At 42.1% G+C, this 17,793-nt stretch overlaps 1 protein-coding gene across 1 annotated transcript in view; it reads right to left on the bottom strand.

Annotated features, from left to right (window-relative positions):
- Positions 1-17,793, bottom strand: part of kcnq1.2 (potassium voltage-gated channel, KQT-like subfamily, member 1.2) — a 161,911-nt gene that overhangs the window by 59,186 nt on the left and 84,932 nt on the right. Inside the window, exons 15-18 of the mRNA XM_072386248.1 lie at positions 5,224-5,299; positions 4,264-4,358; positions 2,885-2,925; positions 2,276-2,337 (exon numbers count right to left, since the gene is read on the bottom strand). Of these exons, the coding sequence (XP_072242349.1) occupies positions 2,276-2,337; positions 2,885-2,925; positions 4,264-4,358; positions 5,224-5,299 (274 nt within the window). The remainder of the gene's footprint in view (positions 1-2,275; positions 2,338-2,884; positions 2,926-4,263; positions 4,359-5,223; positions 5,300-17,793) is intronic.

Here is a 17,793-nt window from a genome sequence, read left to right as displayed (position 1 = left end):
TTGATTAGTGGATTTAAAACTGCTCGTCCTTTCTCTTATAACTGTCTGTGAAAAGAAAATATAATGACCAAAATATACAAGGGCCGTGCTTTTTTGTTCTTTGTGTTCTTTGGCACTTCATCCTATGTGTTATGAAATCGGCATGTGTTGGCCCCTCTCGTTTCTGGGCGGCATTAAATCATTCCTTGTTTCTACTGAGTTAATAACTGCAAATGTCTATCAGTGAATCCATTTTTGTTACCTTAATGTGATGACGTTGGGGTGTTCATATCAGCCCTGAGGAGGCTGCAGCAGCAGCAGCAGCTGCGTAATATACATGACCTGAAAGATGATAAGAGGCACTCACTGTCCTGAAAATAATCAGTGTTCTGGTACTGACCAGTCTGAAACAGGTACTAGTACTTCTTGATAGCCATCCCTAAACATGACACTATAAAACAGAGTGATATCTATGTTGGTTCAAAATCACCAACAGCAGCAAAACCCATCCAATACATCTCTGATCCTCATCTGTGGTTCATAGTGCCAATTATTTATTGTGAAATCCAGATATCATCTATCTGCTGAAGGACACCAGACCACCGATACGGTTACTTCTAGCAATGAAAAAAAAAAGAAAAAGAAAAAGAAAAAGAAAAAGACATGCATAGCTGTATCACTAAGCTCGAGGCTTCAAATCTACCTTCTACACACTAGTGGGTGACAATATGGCAGTTAGATCGACCTCTTCCACACAATGTAAATTGATACGAGGGTCAGCAGGTTCACCCACCTGCTGCCTGAGGGGGAAAAGGAAGCTCCCTTGTCCATGTAACAGGTGTGCTTCCCCACCAGAACCATCAAAACAAGAAAATCACACAAGCAGAAAAGAAAGGGGGAGGACACTGAGGCAAGGAAAACAGTAATTATTAAGAATGGATAGCTGTTTCGTAACGCACGTTTCTGCAGCTGTTTTGATGTTTTACTAAGTAAAAATGCTTGTTGCACTAATGCAAAAGTAGCTCTGACTAAGGGAAAGTGATTATTTCCTCCCTGTCTTGGGTTCCTTTGATTTATTTCCAAATTCTGTCACAGTTTCATCTTCATAATATTAGGGCAGATGGCAGAGACAGGAGAAGCGAAACAGAAATGTAGGTAAAGGCGACATTTCCTATGACAGGGTTGTGTTTCCAATGGGGAGATTGTGATCACAACATGCAGCCCAAAGCTAATAGGCTGCTACTCAATCTCAGAGGGAGGTCTTGGAGTGTGCACTGGTTCAAGATCATTACTCCTCTCTCCGACACAAAGAGGTCTGAGAATGGCTAACGCATGCAAACATTAGAAAATAGCAGTGTTAATGTGCGTGCCGGGTTGGTAAGGTAAATATTCAGGCAAGTGAGGGAAATCCTGAGCTGGCTGACTTGAATGGAAAATGAGTGGCAGCAGAATGCATTGTTCTATTGTATAGAAACTGTTTTCATGTGTAAACAACTGGACATTAACGTTCGCACCCCCCCCCCCTTTTTTTTTTTAATTTCCCAAATTTTCCCAAATCCACAAACATTATTTCCTTGTTTGGAAATTCCACTACTCAAACTAACATAAAAATAAAAGATGTAACAACACATCTAATCTGTTTTACACACTATGGTCAGTGCGTGGGAAGATTGTGGACAGGAAAAGGAAAAACCATCCCAATTAAACTCATACGGGTGAAAAGGATTTTCCATTATTGGTTTTACACTGAATCACTGGCATCTGAACGGTATCATGCTGGCATGAGTTGGGCCCATTCCACAACAAGAGAAGACACACCTAGTCACACCCGCGGGCTTCATAAAACAGCTGCTGATTTTGGCTGTGCCTCACTGCATAAAGACTTTTCTCATTTGCTCCCTCAAATACTCCTAACAGTCCCTTGTGGAAAAATAAACATCTACGAGTTGACAACAGCCAATCCTGCTGAAGGTTTAAAAAAAAAGGAAGACTGGTATGGAAAATGTGCCATATTACTCAGGAAAGTGAAGAAAAAAAGCAGAATAACAGCATAAACAAAACTCTGCACAGGCGCTTATAAGACGGCGAGGATGTGCATGTTGGCACAGTTCGAGGCAGCAATCGAAAGATTCCACTGCGCACATTCATCTGATAAAGGAGATGCAGTCACATTCAGACACACAAAACAGTTCTGCTGTGACACATGCATACCTCTGCTTCTGTACTTCTTGGGTGATTTAATCAGTTTACTCGTCTTACTTAAAGTCAAAACATGAACACACAGGAGTGTGCCTACCTTATCTTCCAGTCTGATCAGTCGTGCCCCGATAGTCGGATGTTCTTTATCTTCTCCCTTCCCTAGTGAATAAAAAGGAGAATAACATAGGTGCATGAAGGCAGCGATTATCAGTAACTTACAGTAGTTTTAGCTTTAAAAAGTACCTGATGACCTGATGATCTGATCTCATTTAATTAGACTGTTCATGTTACCAAATTTTGTCTTGGGAAGGGGAGCCACTAGGCTCTGTTTGGTTTGCTCTATCCAATCAGCAGCAAATTGTGTTTTCATCATGCCAGTTGACAAAGAGTTTGTGGTTGCGCTTGATGGAGCAGTTAACACTTTGGAAGGGACTGTTGTTTGTAAGTCGTCTAGGAACATCTCACACAAATGCGCCAACACATGGCAGCGACACTCGAGCAGGGTGCACAAATTCCCATTCTCATAAACATGGAAAGACATAAACAGATGTAAACAGAGACATGTGCACAAGCAACAGGGACCTTTCTTTATTTTGTGCTTAGTCTGGCAGAGCACAGAAAACCCTGTGTGCCCTATAAACACAGAGATGGAGTGACAGGGGATGGTTGTCTATTGGATGGAAACTGGTGTTTTCTGTGTATTTACCTGGGAGAAACATTCCTGGCTTCCCCAGAGTGCCATCCAGCCTGGACGAAAGAGAGAAGATTTGACAGAGAAAAGTAAAAATATTGGCCAGGCCCACAGATTGACTTTGGTAAAGATGTTATTCTAACTGAATGAAACAGAAGAAATAAGGCCAATTTGCTTAAGATTGCAATGAAATCAAACAAACGGCATCAGGCAGAAGAGGATCTACAAACCCCATTTCCAGAAAAGTTGAGAAAGTTTAAATCTGGAATTTGTTCATTCATTTGAAACTTTAAATTTTTTTTTTTTAACATAAACAAGTACAAAGAAAATTATTTCAGAGTCTTCACTGTCCAACTTCTTTGTATTTAGAAAACATAAACAAATCTAAAGCTCGCGACACACTCAAAAGAAGTAGAAGAAAGAAGAAAAAGGACGAGGTGAGGGTGTCAGGATTGGGTATAAAAGAAGCATTCCCTCAAGGTTCAAAGGGTCATGGCTCACCAATCTGTACCAAACTCCCAAATATGTCCAAAATAAGTGTTTCTTAATGCAAGATTGCAAAAAACCTTTGGTCTTTCAACATCTACAGTGTATAATATTGTGAAAAGATTCAGAGAATCTCAGTGTGTCAAGGCCATGGGCGGAAACCACCGATGTATGTCAACTCAAAATCACAGCAGAGTTCTCTGAGCACATCTGCTCACAGATGGACCGAAAACAGCAGACACATGTTCATTGGTCAGATGAAACCACGCGTCTGCAGCTTACGGGAAAGGTTGACATGTGGTCCTACGTGCCAAAGATGGACCCTCCAGGTTGTCATCGGCAAGAGGTGCAAAAGCCGGCATTTAATTCTATCGGTGCACCAGTATCCACGGCATGGGTGACTTGCGAGTTCTTTTCCCAGAAGGATCCCAGTCAACTAACGCACAAACAGCTTTTTCATGAGTCACTGTTACTTTCAAGATGCATCGCTGGTGTAAAAATGCCATGTTTGGGTCAGGGTAATGCAATTCCAGACAATAATTCAAGCTGACCTTCTTCATAAAATCATTAAAAAAAAAAAAGGCAGAAAAATCTCAACTGGAACACAACAAAAACTCCAACAAGGGTCGTTACTACATTAGAGTTTTAAAGTACAGCAAGGTGTAAAAAAAAGAGGGATCAGAGAAGCTACTGCTGGACCAGTTTTTTTCATGACTGATGTGTGACATAGCATGCCAGTGGATTAATGGTGCAAGACAATATGGAAGTGGAGGATTAAGACATTTTCTTTAGTGGATGTCACAGGAAGAATTGAGCCAAATTAGGCCAAAAGAAAATGAGCCAAAAATTCAAATCCCAATATTGGAGACATGAAAAGAACAAGTAATAAACAAGGTGAAAGACACCACCTTCTCTGCAGCTCCTTGATGCGGACCATCATGTTGAGGTGACCCTGGGAATACTGCTCGATCACGTCCCGCACATCATAGGGCTTCCGGGCTTGCTGTGGATTCATGTACACACACACACGAATACACACACGAATACACACACACGCAGGCACACACACACACAGTGAGACACAAAAGCCATTGTCAACCACGGCCTCTGTTGCTTGGTTCCCCAAAAACATCCCCAACCCCCTTGGGTGCAAAGAGTTCATTGTTAACTCAATGTTTGTATTTGTGTGTGCGCGTCTGTGTGAGTGTGTGCATGTGTGCATGTGTGCACTGACAAGTGCATGGTCATGTAGAGAGCGATCGTGTTAAGGTCTTTTCACAGCTTTGTTTAGTATGACGTTGATACAAGGGGGGTATCAGAAGGAACCCGACGAACTCTTTAGGGTACCACTGGTAGACAGAGTGTAGCCTCTGTTCAGATCACTTAAAAAAAAACTAATAAAACAGGAACCGTTTTTTTAATTTCGTATGTTTTTTTTGTTAAGATATTTTGCCGACTTCACTGCTGTGCATTGCTTTGTGCGTGTAGGCTTTTGCAAGTGGGAGTTTTTTTTTTGTTTGTTGTTGGAGTACAGTAAGTGGATTCCTACTGTAGCCCCAGAGAGACGAGCCGGAATATTTCCCTGAACCGAAGTGAGCAAAAAGAAGACATGCAGGTGCAAGTTTCAGGCATTCACACAAAAAAAATGCTCCTACACACGGTGCTGCAGCTGATGCCCTTGAGGCTCCCCCTCCTGCTTCCTTTACAACCACACACACACACACACACACACACACACACTCACACACACACACACACACACACACACATCCTCCTCTCACTCCCAGCCTGTCTTTCCCTTCATCTCTCACTCTTTGCTCGCTCTCTCCCACTCGTGTGTTTCTCTCGCAGGGTTTCCCCTCGCTTACCTGAAATTTCCTCCTGGCCACAAAGTATTGCATTCTGCGGAGGACTTTTACCGCAGATCTCTGGGCATGGGACAGCCTGTGATGGAAAGGGAGACAAATTCAAGTTAGAATAAAAATAAATATATAAATGAAGCACGCCAGAGTTCAGTCTAAATGACCCTTTTAGCATTTGGCATGTGCGCTGCGCAAGAGCAAAACCCTTGGCTACAGCACATGCATAATATGGACATATGGAAAAAAATACACTATGATTCAAAATAGATTGCTCTCCAACTCATTGTGCTTGCTCTTTAGGTCACAACTTTGAATCGGCAACCTGGTGCAAAGCGTAAGAGCAGAAAAACAGATTCGGTTTGCATTTCAAGGAGTCCAAAAGCACGTATTCCTCAGCTCAAAGGAGCACATCTGTGTCAACACAGAGGGAAACCCGCTGTCTCAAAGAAAAATGCATGGATGTAAACAACATGCACACAGACACTTGCATACCATAGTCACTGTCTGGCATGCCCTTGAGTTTGTTTTTTCAGTGTACTCTACTCCAACGCTCATTTGGTTCACTTGGCATGATGCTGAAAATGAAATGTGCTGCCCTTGAACGTTCCATGTGTGATGGGAGCGTGTGTGGATGAAAGAAAATAGATCATAGAAAAAAACAAAACAAAAACAACCTTGGACCGACTTTCTGCCGAGCATCTGTGCTTCGGAGGACTAAGTAAGTTTAAAAAAAACACCAGCTCAACTGGATCAAATAAATGGCCAAGTGAGATGGTAACATTTTATTTGAGTGTATGAAATCAGGGACGTGACACCTGTCATAAACATGCAAGAGTAATTCCAAATGTTTTGTTATGACGACTTGACACTAACCAAGACAATGTAAGCCACCATAAACATGACACAGCAGGGCACAATTATCGAACTTTTTTTAGCATCGACGTACCCAAACCCAATGGAATTTGCAGATGCGCACATGGTTCCATTCCTGCAGTAATTTAGGTACGAGACAATTTGAGGGGCGAGACCACGCATTGAAATTTGAAAGGAAAACGTCAACTTCGTGACAGCTAGAAAAGAGGAGCTCCTGTGTTGGCAGAAAGCAGGAGCAGGAAAAGAAAAGACAGCAATCTGTGTGGGCTCTCAGGCCTACTCCTCTACTGATGAATAACAAATGCATCTCTAAGAGTGAATCATAGAGCTGCGGTTTTTTATTGTTCTTATTTCACTGGTCTCATTCACAGTTAATGACCTCGAAATATGAAGGGTCCATGCAGGCAAATTTGGGGTCTGCACACTTAGATCCCCGACCCTCTTTGACTGGTGAAGGTGATCAAAGTGATGCTAGATTTAGAGTCTGAGCCTACATTATCTTTACTTTAAAGATATATAAAAGGGGCTACTGAGGCTGCACTCTTGACATTCACTCAGCTCTTTTCTTGTCTTCTTTTTTTCCTGATGGATTTGTCTAACCAAGATATCACCATAGACAGGTCCAGCTTATCTGTGGTGTCACACAACATTTCTGAGGTGTTTGGCCTACTATGACATGTTAATAACTGAGGGAGGGTATGTTGTCTTGGCTTATTTCAAGTTGTCATAACACAGTACTGTGCAAAAGTCTGTAAAGAAACAGAATAAAACTGTTTTCCGTGAGGCCACTTGACACTGACCCCTCAATTATTACGTCCCAAAATGGTGGCTAAATCAAGGGGCGAACCAGAATTAAGTCGACACATAACAGGCTTAGCAAAGAACCAGCTGGCACTTTGCCAGCCACTTGACAGCCTGTCACAAAGACACAGTGTTTTAAGAAATTAAAACAAATGAAAAATGCAAAAGGCATATAATAATATGTTTGCATCAACGTGGCAATTTGCAAAGAGCTGTTGGCAGACACATGGCATATCTTGGCACGGTGTCCTTAAAGAGAGATTGAGGAAGCAAAACTGTAAAAAAAAAAAAAAAAAAAAGGTGTCCTCTTTGTGGTATTGTTGTACATTCTCTGGGAGAAAAGGGTTTGGTAAACGGTGCAATCATTCACTAAAGACATCAGTCACCTCATGTTATGACAAACCGTATACTTCCTAACCTACAGTACGTCTCACACACAGGAGACGTTTCAGCCATCTGTTGGCATCTGTTTGTTAGGTGGAGGATTGTGTTTGAGTGTGCTATTGGGTGCAGGTTCGAATGCACCTGTTTGGTTGGAAATATATCAATTCCTCTACAATACGGCAAGCACAAATTTAGCTTCATTATGCGCTGGATGATTGTCAGTTAATTGATGTCAGTGAAGTGCTCTTCACTTTAACTTGTGACTGCAGACAGACTGAAGTTCCTCTCCACTGAAACAGCCATTCAACAGTTAATGAATAACCCCATTCTTGTGTCAAAGCCTGTGCATTGTATATATATGGGTTATGTGTGTGTGTGTGTGTGTGTGTGTGTTTTGAACACATCTCTCTAGCTGCTTCCAGTCAATGCAGACATACCCTCACTCATGTACACACACACACACACACACACTCACTCAAGACACATGGAAACACATGCCCTCCACCTCCTCAAACAAGGCTCTTTGTGGAGTCAACAAGTCGCTCTGAAGTCTTAATTAGGCAGAGGGACAACAAAAGGATTTAACAGACAATGCGTTGACATGGGACCATAAAACATGGACATCAAAGACTGTCAGGCTTCTGTCTTTTTTCCTGCCCTCCATGCAAGGCTTGCCCAAGCTATAGGAGGAAATACACACAAACAATACCGAACATAAAGAGCAGGAGGCCCAATTTCAGAAGAAAAAAAAAGTCTACCTCCCAACCCCCCTTGCTCTCTTTCGACAATGAGGAGAGGGATGTGTTTTTTTTTTTGTTTTTTTTTGTTGCCCCCCCCCCTCCTTGGCTGTGTGATTCGGAGGTTCAAGCACAATTGGGAAAGAGAACATGTGTAGGAAACAAAAAACATGTGCGGTTTTGATGCTTCTACAACTGTGCCCTGCTCCCTTCTTGCCCTCCTCCCGTTTCCTGCATTCGACACAAATGCACGCACATGTTCAGTTGGTGAGTGTGATAAAAGAATAACATGGAGGGTTTCTGTCGTCCCCCAACACCACCAGCACACACACACACACACATTTAAAAAAAAAAAACATTTGGCACACAGAAAATAAAAGAATGCAAGTCTCACATGTCTATGCTGACTCTGCCCTGCAAACACTTGCTGACTCTGCTTTTTAGGCATCCCCTTCAGCTTTTGTGTTTATTTGTCATTGCGAGAAGAAGTGTGCGTTCTGGGGAACTCCTCTTGAGCCAGCAAAGCTCAGCCCTCACCCACAGTATTCGGTATTCTTTCCATTGTGCTGCACTGTATGATTCACTCTTCTGGGAAAACTACAAGTGTGTATTTCAGTACTGAGGATTAAAGCCCACTCCCAACTCCTGTCAACAGACTCAGTATTTTTCTTTAGGGTCAAATGTAAAAGTCATCTACTTGCTGTAGCTGCCGGAGCTCTGAACTAGCCCTGACCCTTTCTTAATAATGTAACAGATCGAGCCCCATGGCTTCCCCTTGACACTTCTCTCTTAATAAGTTTTCTCCTTTTTCATTTTCAGATGGTCACTTTGGAGATCTCGCTGTTGTCAATGGCAACCCCCCCACCACCACCACCACCCCAATCCCCCATCCCCCAGCTCTTTCTTTTGGCAGGGGACCGTCAAATATCCTGTGCTTCCATGGTGTGCAGCAATAACCTTGGAGTCAGTCAGTAGAGAGCAGCCTTAGACATCAGCGTGCAACGGTCAGGGCCCAGCAAGACTGCCGGACAATGTGTGTGCGCCTGCATGTGCGTGTGTGTCAGATAAGCTTTATGACTGGTGCCTTGGTCCATCAAAGAGATGTGCTCTTCCTTCTGTTCTCCTCAAAAACAGACATCCCTTTATCATATCTTGGAAGGATAAGATGACTACATTCTTCCAGAAATGTTTGATCTAGGTGATGGAATGCCAGAGGGTGCCGTGCTAAGAACTGTAAAAGTGCACAGCTAAGACCACGCTATCGCTACAGTCGCCACTAAAAGAGGATTTGAAATCAGTGAGGCCGATGCAGTTGTAATCTTAAGAAATGCTCCAATGTATTCTCTAAAAAGAGGCTGTCTTTGATGGCTGATTCTTGTATCTTTGCATCATTACCAGCATCAGGTCAGAACCAGGACAGACACGGTCCATTTACTTGGCGGCGATTTTTGAAAAACTCAACTGTGGGTCATGGCGTGTGATGCTGCTGGTTAAATATGGCTCCTGATGGAACACTTTCCTTCCTCCCTGTCTGTCGGGACCAGCTGTTCTCATGTCCTCTGTTGTCAGATCAATAGACAGTGATCAAGACATGCTGGAAACAATAGCAGCAACCAAGCCACATCAAAGTCCAGTGCCCATTGAGAACTAATGACAAAGAGAGCACTAAAAGAGCGAGCAACGTTTGATGTGTGTAGCTACAGAGACAGACTGAAAAGGAAAGAGGCCAGAGATGCTGCAGATTTTGCTATCACCCTCATCAGCTGCATTTCTATTACAAACACAAAAAGAAAGTACTGTATAAATACATGTTTATGCCTAAAAAACACGAAGCATTTTGCTGCATATTTTTCACTTAAATATAGAAAGGACATAAAAAGCTGATAACTGGGGTTTCTACCATTAGATTCTACACGCACACGCACTGTTGGCAAATGGTCTGAGAGCACTATGTGGTGAAAAGTCTGCTGTCCGTTTGTGTGAAAGAACAATCAACACCAAATCTCAAACAGTCAACCTCATAGCAAGCTCAAAAAACACAAAATCCCTCAACTCGTCCAGCCGAGACAGCCACAGCTCTGTTTCACCACACAGAGAGCAGCCTGGAGAGGTATGCTAACCCTAACCCAACAAGTAGACTAATGACTGCTGAACTCCTCTTTACATGACTCTTAACTGCCAAATTATCTAAAGATTTGGGTGAGGAGGGATCCAGTTTCGCATCAAAGAAAGTTTCAATCTAAAGCTGGAGGGAAAATGCTTTTTCACCACAGTGTGAAGGAATGATTATTGTCATCTACACAAAAAAATAAATAAATTGAATTAAATGGAATTTACAAAACTTACAAACTGAGTTTTACTATGTTTTGCAAAAACTCTTTACTGATTTGACATGCTGATAAATCCCACCAGGGACTGGTTGACTGCACTCGCAGTTCCTGCCATTTACAAATAGAGCAGTAAAAAAAGAAGAAAAAAAAAGAGCTTGGCATAATGGCTTCCTAATAGACTAATTCAGGGTCTTGGGGTTAATGTTGCAGGCCTAAGGTGTAGCCTAAAGAGAAGGATGTGGAGGTAAGTGGTCTTCAAAGTGAACCTAATCAGAGAGTTGGATAGTTTTAGAGTTAATGGCCCCCTCTTTGCTGTCGTAGTCAATGTAGATCCTAAACTGTGTCAGCAATGTGGATATGCCTGTTTGAGATAATTCAGCATTTTCCCAATGATTGGGCTTCTCTTATTTACAAGTTGGTAAAGCTGATCACTTGGCTGGTTCGTCATCGACTCCAGTCCAAGCTGAAATGTCTCAGTAAGTTTTATCGGGCCCGTTCAATATAAAAATATCGTGATGTGACATTTTGTCTCTCTCTTGATGATGAGTGTTACTTAGCTGACTGCGTGGTTACGTAGAGAAATAAGGGTTTAATTTCTGTAAACAAAGGTTCAAACGTCAGAAGAGTAAATAGACCAACTTTTTTGCATTGGCTGCTCTGGTGCAGGTGCCTTTATCTTTGAGCTGTAGTTTTTAAATGGTGCCTTTAGAGCCTCAATAATACATTTTATGGGTCACCCATTTGTTATCTCATATACTCAATGCTAAATATGCAAATGACAGTCATCTCTTCTTTAGCTATATTTTATTTCATCATCTTCTATGACTATTTTTGTGAACAGGGGTGCAGAATTGTTATTTCAAAGGTGTAGACAAGAAGGTACAAAAATCAATCAATTTTCAAGGTACAGTCCTTGTTCCCTACTGGCATATATACAGCATGTACCTTTGTTTTTTGGGACCATTCTTGACCATTCATGTCACAGTAAGACATTTCTTACTGTGTACCATAGACTGTACATGTAAGATGGAGGTAGAAAACAGGTCTGAAACAAAGCCAAACGTCTTCTGGCTCCAACAGACTCCCACACAAAGAGTGCCAACTTGAGTCAATACATTTTTTTTGTTTTTCTTCAGTTTCACACTCTTGTCCAAATGTGGTCACTTCTGGTCCTTAGAATTTAAGCAGGCATTATTGGTAGCTTTTGACAAATCAAAAGCCACTGCCAAGGGTCATACATAGTTGGCAGTGAGCAAGACAAACAAAGCCATACGTATTCATTTGGACATAACCGACTCTGTTTTCTACGAAAGCACCCGTGCCCTGTATATCTGTATAAAAGCCAGGCTGAATAACTCAGCCCAGAATGACAAGTGGTGAAAAGTACTTCAAATGGCCACACACACACACACACACACACACACACACACACGCAATGCCACGTACACAAGTATTTCGAACAGAAAGCAAACAGCTTACATATAAACATACTGTACTATACTGTCACAGTCACATTGTATTCAGATCAACATTCTTGAGATCATTTCATATGAATGGGTTTATGTCTGCGTGTCCAGAAGACGGGAGGGCGACTGAGTTTCTTCAGTGGGGAGGGTGAGGTGGCGAAGAAGGATTTATAATTCATGGCCTAATAGGATTTGTTGCTATTTAGCAGGATTAGGCATGTTAGAGAAAGAATCTATTTATTGCTGCCAGTCGGGGGGTAACCATGCCTGGGTGGGGAGGTTTTTGAGGGTGGGTACTGAGGGGGTTTGCTAAGGCCCTTTCTTTTTTCTTTTTCATCCAAGCATTTTCTGGGATAACCCCTGGCACTAACCCCTCTGATCACCTAAGCCCACCCCTCATTTTGAGTCCCACTGCAGCCACCATCTTTGAATTAAACTGGCTGTTTCTCTTTCATAGTGTTCTGGTAATCCAAGCACATGAGCCCAGCGGTTGGTCATGCCAACACACATGGCTGTTCATGTGTGTTTTTGTGTGCGTGTGCATGTCCAGGCGCAATTAGCACCACCTTCCACTTGTGGGAGTAAGGGCAAGCTTTGGGGGTCGGGGTGCAGCCACAGCCCTGCCCGGCTTAATCCCGACTATGGACCCAGCGGGAAAAAGAAGAGGAAGAAGAAGGAGAGTTGAGAGATAGAGAAGAGAAGAGGTAACACAGAGAAAGGAAGAAATGAAGGGTGACCTGTGGGTCCTCTTTGCTAAGGGGTTTCCTATTCATAAGCCAATGGGTTTAGATTATAAAACCAAGCTTCTTTTCAAAAGAGTATTATTCTTTCATTCATGTGTGGTTGGAGCTACAGTGGGGGGCAGTCTGACATTAAAGACTGCTGTTTAATTGGGCCTTTCTACTGTGGTTTGCCTTTTTGTTCCTCTTTTCAGCTGTGGGAGGCCAAAGGGGCCTCACCAATGGTCAGTGGCAATTTCTGAAGTTCTGCTTGTGGACAAGAGAAAGAAAGGAAAGTGATAGAAATATACAGCATAACAGTCTGACATCTTCGTTTTTCTTTTCCGCAAGGGAGGTTTGGAGAAAGAGTGATGGACTCAAATTTCGGGATTCAAGAGATACAGGTGGCTTATTTGTTGCTGTTAAGAGTCTTCTTGATACATACTGACACATACTTAATAACAACATGGACGTACAGGCAGGAGACCTTTAGTTAGAGCTAAAGGCACTTTGTCACTGCAGTGTTGAAGCTCAGGGGGCCAGCTCTTCAAGCCTTGAATAAACCATATGCCTCCTCATCTAAGTATATACTTACCATATGCACCAGACTCATTGTTTAAATGATGAAGGCAGAGGGAGACTTGGGCTATATCTTGTCCAATTCACCACAGCACTGACTTGTTAAAAGAGGAAAGGAGAAGAGAGGATTTCAAATGAGAGATATGGTTATATGGCCGGATATAACGCTGCAAGCTTCTCTCAAAACTTGGAGCGGAAATTACTGGAAAAACGGTGGGCTAATAAACAACCCTGTCAGACTTTGGTTTAATTTGGCTTTCATTTATTTGCACTGAGATACAAGATAAAAGTAAAAAAAACACAGACACAAAACAAGAGTAATGAATATAAACCCCCTAAACTCCCATTCATTTCCATAAATGATACTCTTTCTATCTGTGCACAGCAGCTAAGTTAACAGTAAATCCCATTATGAAGAAGTTCAAAGGAAAAAAAAAAACAGAAAAAGGGAAAATAGTACACTCTCGGACAGAATCTGAGACACAGGGGACAAGGTGAGGTGGTGACGGGAGTGGAAGTGGTAATAGCAGCAAGTAATTCTGGACAGTAAGGATTTATGGTGGCAGATGAGGCTAAGAAAGTCTTGGCAGACTTGGCTTTAATGGCTTTCTTCTAGGTCCACCATTCAATTAGCACACTGCTTCTGTCTCCAGGTCTGTCCCTGCCTGGACTGTAATTACACCAGCAGTCCAAACACACAAGCAGTCAGAGAGGCAGTCAGGCAGGCAGACAGGGAAGCTGGGAGAGGCTAAATGAGGTTGTATCACTCCGTATGGTTACATGCACATTTGAATCGAGCTATGGTAGCAGCTCAACTGCGCCACTTGACTGCACCACTGTCCTTGAAACAGTATACATGCACAGCAGGGGTATCGAGTTGCTGACGGAAATATGTCCGACATCTCAATGTTGTGGACTGTGTGAGAAAATGCTAACTTCTTATTTTCTCTGTGGGATATGAATTCACGGCACAGATGTTGTCTTTAAGTTACTTGAATGTTGAGATTGTCAGATTTGGTCGTAAAGTACAGATTTTATTAGAGCAGAGCGACAGTCTGGAAATGGGCTGATTTTCAGTCACAATTCCAATAAATGCAGCTTTCTGGGGACTTAAGTTGTATCAATATGCACTTACACTTACGCAGCTTTTACAAAAACTTTAGAGCATGCGCAGGGCACCAAGGCCCATCCAATTTTTTAGTGAAAATGCCGAAGATCAAGCTGGATGTGTTAGTCCAGTTTTAGAAGCTCAAGTTCATACAATTTCAGGTGGAGTAACCCCATTTCCATGCATTTTATTTAGTCCAATTCCAGTGATAATCAGTTTTTCAGTGTCATATATAAGTCCTTACTGGCCTTTCGTGTTTCTTTATAACTCACACTTAAGTGCAGGCTAAATTGCTTTCATGCCCCCATAAACTTCGTATTTTTGTTCTCTTTGTGCTATGATACTATAATACACCTAAGTTATCAAATACATTTAGTTATGATTGGGTGTCAACCTTTGCAGATGAATAAAGGTTGATTGGTTTTAAAGATCTCCAAAAAAACACAAAGTTTTAAAGTTACAGTTTAATTGTTATGTTGATATTTTAACCTCTTCAAAGTTGTGTGTCCCATCTCATAAAATAGGCCTAAGTTCTACAGAGGATGTTTTTATTTTTTTTCCCCTAAAAAACTGCTTCCTGTTTAGAGACAAAGCTTTGGTTTTACATTCATCAGGTCCTGCTCATCCCAAATAGCCAGAAGACATTAAAAAGCATACAGAATAAAACCTCAGGTCTTAGAATATTAAAATGAACCCTTAACATCAGTTTACATGGAGGGTCCTTCTGCACAGGAGAAGGGCTATGTTACTGCTGTAAAAGACACGAAGAACAGAGAAAAAGAAGGTGGAGGAATCAGCAATAGGGGGTGTTTCGTGAGAAGGACTATTAGTGATACATAAAACAGGAACAGGCAGCGGCGCATGAATCATCCTATTCAAAAAAGCCAAACAAATTTCTTCAGAATTATGCCAAAATTGCTTGTTTCGAACAAACCTAGACTTACAGTGAGCAGAACAAAGCCTTCCCTCTTCATCAGATGAAAGTGTCAAATTGTGTGAGTATGCGTGTGAGGTGAAAAAAGGACTATTTGGTGCATTTATTAAGAGGAAGTATGTTTTCTTTTACCAGTTCCTGTTAGGAATCATTGATGTCTTAATTTAGCTCATCTAAAACAGTCTTTTCTGTTCTTCCCTTTCTGATTGGTTGCATTAACTACATTTGGTCAAACAGTAAAGGGTCAGTTCTGACTTTTGGTACAGTAAGCAGAGCACAGGGAGGTGTTGTGTGACTCACACAAATGATAGTCCAATTTAATTTCTTGCATATGCCAACAGAGAACGAGAGAACAAAAATGAGGCGCACTGTTACACCTAAAAAGCTCACTTCAAGCTAAGATTCCATTTCTTTTGACAATGTAAGCAGTCCAGGTCAGGAAAAGCTTCTTGCTTACTGCTGCACTGGGATCAGATGACTGTACACTAAGAGTTCATGGGCCCAGGAGGAGGGTGAAAGATGATCAGAGGGCTCAGCGGGTGCAGCAGTGTCAATGATTGGTCAAATTGACCTTCCTAATGTTCTCGGGTGAGATGAGATGTGAGAGGGGAGTGTGTCAGGATGAGTTATGAGTTTGTGTCACAGCTCAAAACAAGAAAAAAATCGACGCACTTTGTACGATGCCTTTTTGACACCGGCACTGTTTGGAGCGTTATTTAAATGCTGTAGGGCAGCTGTGTCAGCAACATTTGAATACTGTTTGAGGCCCTCGGCGTGGCTGTCTAAAATGTTTTGTTACAGTAAAACTCAGTATTTTGACTCAATACGTTCCATTAAAACTGCTGCTATCTCAAGAGCAGAGAGGAAAAACATATTTCTTGCATCTGTTGTCTAGACTTTTGAAAAAATGCCTGAACTTTGTTGTTGGGATAGAGTTCCAGCATGGATTACAATCACTTAGAGTGATATGTGTGTTATTTTCCAGGTAGTTCAGCTTTGAGCTGCCAGATCTGCGAAATCTAATGTTGAGGGGGAGAGCTAACAATAGCCAGAATATCTGTGGGGGGGGGGGGGGGCTGGAAACGGGAGCAGCTGCCAAACTAAAAACAACACAGTGTACTGAGTGTCTGCTTCATAAGCTCAGAAAATAAAACTAAATTCTACATCAAAATTAAAAACAGAAGAAGAAAACCACTGAGTTGCAATTATAATGAAAAGTACTAATATGGCAAAGAATCCAGTGTATTTAAGAAACCTGGAGCCAAACGTTAGCACACAGTTAGGGGACAGATACATAGAGACATACAAGCACATATGTTATTCATTTTAAATGATTCAATATCACCATAACACAACAACCTAAAACATGATGCAGTCTGTAAGCCAGGGTAGTGACTATGATGAAAAATGACTTTAACACAACTCCACACTGACAGACAGGAAAAACAGACATGTTGGCTCGGCGCCTGGAGCATTAAATGACACTCTCAAGTTCAGAGGAATTTATTTGTCATAACACTAAACTAACTTGAGATCAGCTGATATCTGTCAGCGAGCCTCACCTAACACCAATGTGATACAACGCTGATCGACTGTCAGCCACATTTACATCAAACAGAACAACTGCAGAGACCACCGGGGGACAAAAGGGGGGGAAAAAAGAGAGTGAAAAACAATAAAATGAAGATGTAGAGGAAGAAGTGTGGGATTCATCCTGTTTTCAAAGAGCTCAGTTATGAGAGCAGTTATCTAAAATGAGGCGCTGGGAACAGAGAGCAAAGCCATAATTGGATGCTTGTCCCTGGCCAATTTTTCAGGGCAAATTATCAACGCATGGGTTGGATTGCTGGAACCACATTGTGGAGGTGGGAACATTGGGAGCTTTGCTGAGCCAGCGTGACGTGTTAATAGAATCATTTAGCACACTGGGATAGTGTGATGGATGAAGCCCTGCATCTGCTGCTGCCACATTAACCCTGCTGAGTCAGTGCAGAGGAAGGTAGCACTAACAAAGATGCAGGCATCGGGATCTGTATGTGTCGGTGTGTGCATATGTGTGCGGTTACTCTGGAATGTGCACATAAGCGTTACAAAGCCCCCCTCGGCTAAATGAAGGCAGTGTTGTCGACCTCTGGGTGAGTAAGTAAAATGATGACTGGACATGTTGCCTTTGGAAATCCTGCTACACTTTCCAATCACCGCAGCATAAGACTGCCTGTTTCGAGGTGGGACCGTCTTTCTGCTTGGGATCCACCTCCACTCACAGCTTGCCACTGACCTCCAAGTTTCTAAACTCAAACATGTAAAAGAAATGTGTTTCACACGACAATAACTTTAGAAACACAATCATTTCTGGCTTTTCATTTTCCACCACAGAAATGTCAAACTGGATCTCCACTTCAAAGCTAGTGACTGCAAAGAGAATTGGAATGATTAAAAAAGCCGCTTGTTGCCAATGCTCATGTATGTGTGTGCCCACACTTACAGAGTGAAGACATGAAGGGAGCTTGGACAGGCAACCACAGTTCTGAGATAAAGACCTCCACAACCTCAATGCAGTTAAAACCCTCCAAACTGAATCACCAGCCCAAAAAAGAGAACTCATGGGAAATGTCTCTCTGATAAAAAGGTCTGACGAGAGATTC

Source organism: Leuresthes tenuis, unplaced genomic scaffold (genome assembly GCF_036924035.1).
Source record: "Leuresthes tenuis unplaced genomic scaffold, fLeuTen1.0.hap1 SCAF_5, whole genome shotgun sequence".
In the NCBI taxonomy this organism is placed as follows: Eukaryota; Metazoa; Chordata; class Actinopteri; order Atheriniformes; family Atherinopsidae; genus Leuresthes; species Leuresthes tenuis.
The sequence above is the reverse complement of the archived record's forward strand: the minus strand, read 5'-3'. Positions and strand labels throughout refer to the sequence as shown.